Genomic DNA, 11,411 nt, shown 5'->3' on the forward strand with positions numbered 1-11,411 from the left:
GCAACGTCAGGCTGCAAACCTTTTTGACTATAGCTTTAAATAAAATACATATTTTTATAATTATAACAGTGCATTTATAATCTAAGGCCAAATTATGTCAATTAAATAAGCCTAGATTTACATACATTACTTAAGTTTTGATACTTTTTAAACAAATCGATACTCAAGCAATATGTTTTTATGAGTGAATATTTTGCATTGAGATATTGTATAATAGATACAAGATGATACAAGAATCATATGACACCGTTCAGACCTATTCTAAAGTCAGTAGTGTAACTTTTCAGATATTCTATTGCATAAGTTACATAGTTTGATAATCAAAGTTAGTCATGGTGTGTGACTTGAGTACGACAATTTCGACTATATTATGTTATTAATTGGTTGGGTACTTTTTGAACCAGGTCGGCGGTCACACACGCTTGCTCGTGCTCAACGATAGCACGGTTATAAAGCCGCTGAACGTGCGGGAGCTGCACTTTTATCAGAACATTCCCAGAGAAATTGAGATGTTTGTTCCTAAATACAAAGGTAAGAAATATCTTTCTCGTTGTTTTCTCAACAAAAAAAAAAAACAAAAACCATTTCAACAGTTAGCAATAACAAATGATGAGTGCTCTTAGCCGGGGAGTGCGCGCTGTACGGCTTTTGAACTACTCACTCCATCATCATCATATATTTCATATTCAGAGTTGACGGCTGAACAGCGCGCGCCTCCCCAAATTAGAAATACGCATACGTGTCACTTTAGGTGAAGCGTCATGATGATAAATGCCATCCACACTTCTTCTTCATCGTAATGATTTTCAAATTGTATAACACTAGCTGTCTGTTGCATGTTTTGTTTGATGAAAATCACTCCATTTTCTACACGAACCTTCGCCTGTCTTTGAGGCACATCTAACAAAACGATCCTTATTTCCAATCATCGTCATCATCGATCAGATCTTCATCGTCTGTTAATTTATATCCGTCCGTGCACCCATTAACATTTTGTTTCGATTTTTTTTTCCTTTTATAAATTTTGATTTTAACCGACGAATACAAGGATCGTTGTTGCTTTGCCTTCTTCTTCTATTCCACGCCATTTTCAATCACAATAATAAGGTCTCACTTTCGAGCAGAACGCTGCAAAAATTCTCTTACACAATTACGGTCTTATCTTTTTTTATTTCGAGTATATATGAAAACATTTTAATATCAAGTGCACACATTTAACAAGAGAAAAATGTTAACGGGGGCCTATCTGATATTAGAAGGGACGTATGAGAGTCGATGCTTATGATTTTGTGTTTCCCTTGGGTAAGTTTCAACGACTCAATACTTATATGTATAGTGTATATAGAGATGATTGATTTCTTTTAAGTAATTTGAATAGTTTTCCTTGTTATTTTGTTTTATTACTATTTTTTTTTTTGAGCACAATCAAAACAACCGGATTCGATTAGAGTCCCGTCGTTCACCGCGACCGGATTCTCAATCCGATCTGGTCGACACGAGATCAGCGTTGTCGAAATGTAAAGCGTCTCTTCGGTCAGTTTGCATTGCGTTGTATTAAATCAGTGTAACCATGTTTGAAAATTCGGTTTGCAAATTTACATTTCACAACGCTGTCGCTGTCGGGACGATAGCGTTTTAAAGCTGTCGTCGATATATATTTATATATATTTCCAAACAATCGTATATAGTGTTTAAGTAGATAAATAGACGATGGATGTGTGTGATTCCTTTATCCAATTTTTATTTTTAATAAATACATATGTAATCGGTGATAAAATTTAATTAAATTTTACTTACAAATTATACAGTTTCATATTCCACTTTGTTATTCATCAAATAATTATCATAATTTTGTGAAACATAACTGTTAAATATTTTATATTAATATACAAAGGACATTTTCATAAATCATTGATTAGTTACGGTTTTTAAATAAAATTTATTTATTAAAAAATCGGTTTGATTTTAATTGACTTTTTTTATTTCATACATTTGTTCTTAAAGTCGATATTTTTGTAGATATTATAATTGCAATTTTGCAATTCATAACAGTCAATTTTTTATTCTTCTATCTACAGCTAGGTTAGGTTGGGTTTGAAACTTTAATTACATACATATGTATATGTATGTACAATGAAATGATCTAACTTGTCATTTTGTCGGCATATAATAGTTAACCACTTAGATTTTGAAGCTAAAAACTGAAATCAATAGAAAAGTTTTGTGTACCCACAATGATAGCATTGTATATGACTACTTTCAACTTTTTATTTATCTTTTAATTTTTACCAGGGCGCCTTCCTGGTCATAAACAGTGTACATTTGATACAAATCTTATTAGTATTATACAAAGTACATAAATACATATCAATTAATATCCACAGAGATATCTACATATGATCAAATTTGTAAATTTGCAGCATTTTATACAATTCAGTGAAATTCGAGATTGCTGAAAACTCGAGATTTTACGAGAAAACGGGTAAGGTTGCCAATTTGTTGGAACCATTTCAATGAAAATTAGATAAATTGGCAAACTCTGATAGGGAACGATCGACCTGGAGTCACAAATCCAAGGTCTGTGACTCAAATGGTGGTTCAAATCCCACTGGCGAGCAGAAACCAGTGGGATTTAAACCCGTGACCACTCTCTTCAAAGCATTATATGCTAACCACTAACTAGTCTATTCTGCTGGTTAAAAATTCAACTCACCTATAAAGCCTTACAAGAAGTAAAGTAGGATAGATTTTGTCACGTAATATGTCTTGTTCTTTTGAAAGGGCCGATTTTATAGAATACCATTATTTGATTATAAGATGTCCTTCGTATTCGGGGTTGAATGTTTTCTTTCTGGGGTTAAGTGAAATAAAGTTTTCGTTAATTTTGAAAAAGTTCCATTTTCCTAATGTGCTCCATCCTCGTTGTGTGTCTGATGATGAGTGTAAGAAGGTGCTTAATGCACCTGATGCAACAACCAGTTTCCTTGTTGTCACAAGGGCTCGCCACCGCACAGGGCAGCAAGCCTGGGGCCTTGGGGTGCTTCGAGGGCCGGCCGGCCTGGCGACATGAGCCTGGGGCCACACAATCCCAAATGAATCCAAATGTGACATGCAAACGAACGCCACATCCAATATCAGAATGATGCTATTGGTAATTTTGTTTGGGTTTGTATTTCTAATATGGCTCTCTATTATTCATGGTCCACATTTTCCAAATAAATAAAATAAACTAAAACAAAACAATAAATAATTATAAAGTGTGCCACACTATTTTCAAAACACACATACACACACACACACACAATAAAAATAATTTCAATAATTCTCGACACTATCCGGGCAAATTTGATTTTTCTTGCGCACCCGTAAAGTTGTATAACATTTGATTTGGTGTAAAAGCGAAGCGCGTATAATTCAAGAAAATTCAAATTTGTCGGCTTTGCAAAATATTTATATATCATAAATGTATACTCGTGTATTCAAAAATAGAATCAGCATTAAATCTTCTTGTGTCCGATCCAAAATGCAGTTCAGTTCAGTAATGTCCCGTTTATGTTGCGGCATAATAATATACATACAAGTTAGAATTGCAAATTAACTTTATTTAATAATAAATTTCAAAATTGATATCAAATTTCATTGCTTGATTTTTGATTAAACATTTTTGTACATTTTTCTTATTAATTTTTAATTTGATTTGAATATCATTTCATTTTACAATTACAGAATACTGTTAGGATTTTATAATAAGCTTTATATTAATGCATTTGTTTTTATTTCTATTTTTTATATAATATAATATATGTATAATTTATTTTTATTTTATATGCTTTTTACAGTTAATTATTTTGCATAAATCAAACACATTTAAACATCTGTAATAATTACATGTTTCCATTTCATAATTAGTTCTTAATGTTAAGGTTTGAATTAAATTTAAACAAAATAATAATATTCAATGAAAATTGTCCAAAAATATGTACTTAATAATATAAATATAACATTCAGTGTTACACAATTATACTTTATCATAATATATACTCAGAGCTGTAGTGTTCGGTTTATATATTGTATATATTTATATTAAAAATAATTGACTGTTTAATAAATTTCGCTATCGATAAATATCATTTGTGTTTTTCACTATTTGACTACATCTCTGTGTATGAATTTTATATATCTTTTATTATTATAACTGTGTCAATATATTTCATATGCAAATATAATATATATAAAGGATATTTCCGGTCATTACTTATTTGTCGGCCATTTGTTTCAGGCGTGATGCAAGCTACTAATACGGGGAGTACAAAGTTAGACAAGAGATACTCTCCCAGTTTTAGAGATGAGAATCCGCGGAAGCAATCGTTGGGCTCGAAGCGTAAACGTGACGATGTTCTTAAGTGAGTAGCCCGTAAAACGTATTGTCGTATAATTAATCTTAAGCGTTAACTGTTTCAATTCTTTTCCAGACGATTTGTGCTTAGTCTACAGCAATATTTAGAAATAGCAAAATTGAAAAAGTGAAATAGGTTTATTTTTTATTTTTTTGTTTTACTTTGCTGTCGATTTTCAATTTGAAACTGTGTTCTTTCATTTTATTTCATCTCAGTGTGACAAGTATTTATGCAGACTTTCGACAATTTCAGATTTAAAGTTCACCGTAATGGCAAAGCTACCGAAGTTCTTAAAAGTATCTCGCAAATAGATAACACCAATAAGCAATGTGAGTATTTTTCCCGTTTCATTGGACGATCTTACTTTGCCGTGTCAGACGATGGAGAGTTTTATCTTTGAAATTTGTGCGTTTTTGCAGATTTTCTCATGTTGGAGAATATAACGTCGGCATATAGACATCCGTGTATACTCGATTTAAAAATGGGTACACGACAGCACGGAGACGACGCTTCAGCTGAAAAGAAATCTAAACAAATAGCCAAATGTGCTGCTAGCACTTCTGCATCTCTTGGTGTTCGTTTGTGCGGGATGCAGGTATTTTAATCTTCACTTTTTACATTCAAAAGCCATCTATCATAATAATAATTAGACTATAAAAGTTCTACTTTAGAGCATTTCTCATTATTCAATTTATGGATCTATTTTGTTTTACTAAAAATATTAGGTGTACGGAACCGAGTCTGAATACGATCACGTTATACGCCGAGATAAATATTGGGGTCGAAGTTTAACAGAAGTCGGTCTCCGAGATGCATTGCGAACCTTCTTCTGTGGAGGTAACGGCACCTTACGCATAAACGTTGTACATCGGGTCCTGCACCGACTCTCGCTACTACGACGAGCTGTAGCTAATCAATCATCATACAGATTCTACTCGTGGTAAGATTCGTATTCTCACTTTATGTACAATGAGGCAGTTAGTAACTTGAAAATGTCTCATAAAAACAAACTACATATTCTATATGATAGAATTATTAATTTGTAGGTTCAATATAATTGATCTTTTTTAATTTTTCAGCTCATTACTTATCGTGTATGAAGGATGTGGTGATGACGTGACATCGTTACCTGCAACTATGACAGCTGGAACTGGCTATGATGCAGACACATCCAACAGCTCTGCCGATCTGAACTTGCCATCCACTTTCGAAGACCACACTGCCAGCCGACACTTCGACATGTCGACCCTGCACGAAGAGATTTCTGTGGACGAAGCCCCGTCCAAAGTAGCCAAAGTCCCATTCATTCCCATCTCCGAAGACACCATGTACATTGAAGAACCGAACAACGTGCACCTAACTATCCCGCAAGATCCGAACGTGTGCTCGAGCCCAATCTCGATGGACAGTTGGATGGTGTACTCGTCGAACAGCAGTGACGATTTCTGCCTGTCGAGACGGTTGGATGATTCGAACAGCTCCGAGGACACATCGTCCGATATTGAAATGGGATCCAGCGCTACTTTGGCATCGGACTTTAGCAAGAGACCGAGGGTGAAACCGTCAGCCGGCACCGGTCCTCTGAAACGCAAAGCTCAGAAGAAGACGACCGTGAACAGTACAGCGACGAGCATGGTGGACATTCGTATGATTGATTTTGCACATACGACGTTCACCAATCGCACTTCAGAGAGCGGTCCATCTTTGGAGCGGAGCCTGAACAATATCGTTACTAATACGACTGTGCATCACGGTCCGGACAGCGGCTTCTTAATGGGAATCGACAGTTTGAAAAGACTACTTGGCGAGATTTTGAAAAGTGGTGTTTAGATTTAATAAAACGGTGCTATTATATATCATCTGCCAACTTATAATATAATACACGACTTAGAGACATCAATCTATTTAATTGTGATATATGTACATATATATATATATATATATCATAGCTCGGAACCCTTTCGAAGGAAGCTAATCAGTGACGTTCAAAAATTATTGCGAGTGTTTTATCACAAATTGAAGTGCAAAATAAAAGCCCACCATGTATTATAATATTATGTATAAACTATATTGACTTATCTATTCTACACATTAAGGGACACATTTAGAGTAGTGGACAATTACGGAGGACGGTACACACATGTCTGTGTATTATTTAACTTGTAAATTTTGTTCATATGTACAGCGAAATTGTATGCTGCCCTGTAAGTTATAGTTTTTCATAGGCTTTATATAATTTTTGTCTGTATAATGTGATGTTTTTCCTACTATTTTTTTCAATTTAAGCCAGGGTAGTAGAGTTGTTTTAACAATGTCGATTATTGGCGTTTTTCAACAACAAAAAAAAGGTTATATACGTATGTATGTATATATGGAATTGATGATTTATCAATTTTTTTTATATTTAAAACACTTAGATATCTTTTCAGATGCCTACTTTAAGACCAATTGTTTTTTTTTATAATCAGACCCCACGCACAATTGGAATTGGAAACGATCTTTGTATGAATAATGGTATGCGAGTTTATTTAACCACTTAATCGCCACGCCGTTTGTATGACCCGATTCGATTATTTTATTATATGTGTTTAGTGCCAACCCTTGACACAACTTCTTGAATATATCACAAACTAACGAAAAATATTGACTTATTTCAATTTCATTAGTATCACAGGATATTTTTAGATGTCACTGTGAAGAAACCAAAATTAATTTCGAGTCATAGCCTTAACCCTTTGCCCGCGGCAATAAATATAGCGAACAAGCCCTGTACGCGGCACCTTTTTCGCGAATTTGGCAATCGAGTTTTCGACCTTAAATACAGATTTTAATATTTACTCAAGTAACCGGATATGCTAATTAACACAAAGTATTATTTTAAACAATAAAATACATAATATATCTCGTAGTTTTGGCTTAATTGTCAAATAATCATTCTTCATACAATTGAGACGTATCGTCGCCATTGTTCAACACACGTGACGTCACATAAACGAGGTTTCAGTATGGTTCCACAAAAAACTAATTTTGACTGGTATATATTCATTTTAAGCAAATTGAATAGATGGCATTCAACTCTCAGTAATATATTCAACCAATTTTGAACCTTAAAACAGTTGAAATACGCGCATATAAGGCTCAAAATCCCGTGCAAAGTTCAGAAATTCTATGGAAGACAGCCGCGCTACAGACTTGTCGCACAAAGCTTCCATAGAAGACGGCCGCGGGCAAACGGTTATATACGAAGGAGCGCTTATGGTGATGGAGTGGTTTAGGCACAGGTTCTCAATTTTTTTCCAAACTTCACCACATTATGTATATCATTTTTAATAGGGCACATTTTCATATTCAAACCATCATCATCAGATTCCGTTAGACATTGATCCAAAGTATATTTTGATATTCGCATCATAGTCAAAAAACGTCAACTGTTTTAGAGTTGGCGACTAAAAAAAATTCATAGATTGAGATCCTGTGATGTAAGGAGTCATCTTGAAGTAGTAAAATAAATTACGTACTACTATTTAGTAAATTCGAATTGTTTATGAATCTTCAATTCAGTTGTAAAGTACTTTTATTACATTACGTTTCAAAATTGAAGTTCAATTTGTATGTATTGTATAATGTGAATATTGCTTTTATTGTATTTGGGTGCTAATTTATGAACATACAACCGAATATGACTAAAACCAATGTTCGACGAATTTGTACAGTGTTTAAATTTTGCGCACATTATTTTTATTTTGTGTATATTGTAAATAAAAAAAATTGCGTTAGACATTGTTGTTACGAGTAGTGAACGATAATAATCCGTTGTAATGAAAATGCCTTATGATGAATATTTTTTGAAAAGTTCATTAGAAGATTCAATGTAAAATGTGTAGATTATTTTTAAATTAATTTGTGTTGCATTTGCATAGCGCAGAGGTGGATAGGGACCAATATTTTGATTTATCTCTGATCTTCTTAACCGAGTACATTAAAAATGCAATTTTTTTTTTATTTCCCACGACGGACCTAGTTAGTGGAAAACTCAACTGGAACGACCGATCCACCCCTGTATTTTGACTTATGTGTTGTAAAATGATCTTGGAACTACTTCAACGAATATATGTGTATCGCATGTTTCGCTACTTTAAGTTATAATTCTATAGTGTAAATGTTTTAGTGGAGCTCAGCTCGCCTTGTAAATTCTTCATGTGATACATTGTTAATTTTGTGATCGATTAACCAGTGCAATATTGTAAGGGCAAAAATTGGATGGAAAAAAATTTACGTCGTTTAGACCAGTGGTGTTAATCAAGTCCTCGTCTCTTGCAAATCTCTCGCCTCTTTCAGAATCTTTCGTTATATGTATGTATATTCCAGTTTTGAAAGTTTTAGACTTGTGATTTTTAGAGGGGTTGTAAATAATATGTTGCTATTGCAGATGGAAGTTTCGTACCTGATTATACACAGGGATAATTTCATTAGTCGTAATTTAAATTTTAAGATTCTTTTCGGTCTGCGTATTCGTTCTTAAAAGATGCGACTTATGATTATTATTATCTCATTGTAACTTTCAACTGTTTCCGATCTGCGTTCAATTGTAATAAAAGTATGTGATGGTTTGTAGAATATTGATTAATCCTATGAATTTGTAGCAGCGTCTCACATTTTGCAATCAACTTGTCATAAATATTCTAAACTTGCAGGTTTAACATTATTGTTATATGTATGTATGTATTTCACGTAAGTAAATTAATATTCTCCATATTAAAGACTGACTTGTTGATATTCAGTTTTGATATGATTAGAGCATTTCATGATACATAATAATATGTATGTATATTGTATGATAAAACATGACTTATATAAATATTATACAGTTTCATCTGAAATGCTGTATTTGTTGTAAAGAAAACATTGCAGTTTATACTTTTCTCATTATTATTTAATTTTTAATTAAAAGAGAAACTGCTGTTATTTGGTATATAAAAAAAATAAATGTATTATATTCTTACCAATTCCATTTGTTATGAAAGACGCGGATGAAGTTTTAGTAATTGTTATTTTTCATACCTAAATTTCGTAATTTAAATTAGCTATAGTTTAGATATAGTTAACTTGTCAGTATTCTTGTACAAAATGTTTTTAATCAATGTCCGATAAATAAGAGACTTAGTTTCTTTAAAATAAATAATTTAAAACATATATCATTGTTTTTTTTACACACACACACACACAATTATGTAAAACGATTGACTTGTTAAATAAAATACATGAATGGAATGCCAATGTATGAGACAGAAAATCAATGAATATTGTAAATGTTGATCTTGTAATATACATATGTAGAATTACATTAGCCAGCAGCATAGCTCGGTCGTTAAGCTTCTGCTTAGCGTCAAGAAGGTGCCAGGTTCAATCCCTGAATGAAAATTAATTTTTCAGGGTATGCTGTTGGTCAGACCTGGATTTGTGACTCCAGGTTGATCGTTTCCTATCAGAGTTTGCCAATTTTCTCTGATTTCATTGTTGAAACGGTTCCCAGAAAAAAAAATTGGCTAAAAATCCTTCCTACCTACTATGTCACCACTATTTGAAGTTTGATTGATGTACAATAAAACTTATGTACAATTCATAGATGTCTCGTTAATTTACGAGTTTTTCAGTGTCTCGCAATTCAACGACTTGTAATAAAAATGCTGCATTTGTATTTGTAATTGGCCAGGAAGGCGCATTGGGATTTACCTGTAAGGCCTTCCTGGTATATATGTAAAATAAATAAATAAATATGCATATGTAATTATTATTGATCAATGTACATATGTATATGAAATGCCCAATTTCTGAAATTGCTTAGTTCATGAATTTGTCAAAGTATTGTTCATTTCATGAAATCATCAAAAAGCTGGCTTACTATTTCTATTGTCACTAAAATGCCTCGATTCTCATCTACATAAGTAATTGTATAAAGAAGTGATAAAACTATCTGAATGCTCCAATAAATGTATTATTACAGGGCATTCGTTTTGACTATTATTTAAAATATGAAGTTTTACGTCTATCTGAGCCTTAGATTCTAAGGTGTTCTGAGATACCGTCTTTTTCCCAATTTTGAGAGATTATCTTTTTTTCCGCCAATTTTTAAATCCCGTCGTTTACTTTGTGGCTTTCACTTTATATTTAAAATTAGACCTTCATCGGAATCACTACTAATGTATTTGTAGCAGCTCTATAACATGGTCGAGTTTCGGTCACTATCTTGCGAGCTGGGACCAACTCGGCCATGTTGGGTTGCCGCTGCTTTACTTTCTTCTCAACCGTCATATTAAAAATATTCGTGTCTTCAACAAATCCGTCGTTTCACTCCATACGCCCCCTCTCCAAATATTCATTCATAAATTTGGTTAGATTGCTCATTGGTAAACAACAAACATGTTACCATGTAATTTCATGTGACCAGAGAAATGTATTATTATTCGGTCTCCGTGACGAGCCAGTATGTTAAATTACAGAAAACACAAATATCGGAAGGCAAAGATCGAAAATCGAAAGATCTTAAGTCGAAAGATAAAAAAAAGGGTGCATGGTAAACGGTACATACTCACTTAATTTGCGCGAGCAGGATACAACAGGAACAAGAGGAACAGGCTTTTCCTCCCGTATTAATGTGCGCGCGCAGAGTATGTGCGTGAGTATATAACGTTTACCATGCACTCTTTTTTTTTTGATCTTTCGACTTAAGATCTTTGCCTTCCGATATTTGTGTTTTCTGTAATTTAACATTCTGGCTCGTCACGTAGACCCAAGTCGTCAGTATAAATAATAAAAAAAAGGTCAGTAGTTTTATTAAATGGTCAGTATTTAAACAAATAGTCAGTATTAATGTTAAATAGTAAGTTTTATTTTGACGAATGGCCAGTATTAATTTTTGGTTGATACAATCTTGAAAGAAAATTCCATTCAACAGGCGGTAAACGGATTACGGTCTGTTCATACCTATCCAGCACGACCCGAATCCTGCAAGTA

The 11,411-nt window shown here is 33.3% G+C and overlaps 1 protein-coding gene across 2 annotated transcripts in view; it reads left to right on the top strand.

Moving 5' to 3' along the window:
* The window catches only part of Ip6k (Inositol hexakisphosphate kinase), a 60,965-nt gene extending 51,376 nt beyond the window's left edge, over positions 1 to 9,589 (top strand). For both annotated transcript variants that reach the window (XM_077434343.1, XM_077434344.1), the window contains exons 3-8: positions 405 to 531; positions 4,280 to 4,403; positions 4,650 to 4,726; positions 4,817 to 4,992; positions 5,123 to 5,337; positions 5,477 to 9,589. In XM_077434343.1, the coding sequence (XP_077290469.1) occupies positions 405 to 531; positions 4,280 to 4,403; positions 4,650 to 4,726; positions 4,817 to 4,992; positions 5,123 to 5,337; positions 5,477 to 6,227 (1,470 nt within the window). In that variant the 3' untranslated portion in view covers positions 6,228 to 9,589. The remainder of the gene's footprint in view (positions 1 to 404; positions 532 to 4,279; positions 4,404 to 4,649; positions 4,727 to 4,816; positions 4,993 to 5,122; positions 5,338 to 5,476) is intronic.
* Positions 9,590 to 11,411: the final 1,822 nt, after the last annotated feature.

This window comes from Arctopsyche grandis, chromosome 7, assembly GCF_051622035.1.
Source record: "Arctopsyche grandis isolate Sample6627 chromosome 7, ASM5162203v2, whole genome shotgun sequence".
Lineage (NCBI taxonomy): Eukaryota > Metazoa > Arthropoda > Insecta > Trichoptera > Hydropsychidae > Arctopsyche > Arctopsyche grandis.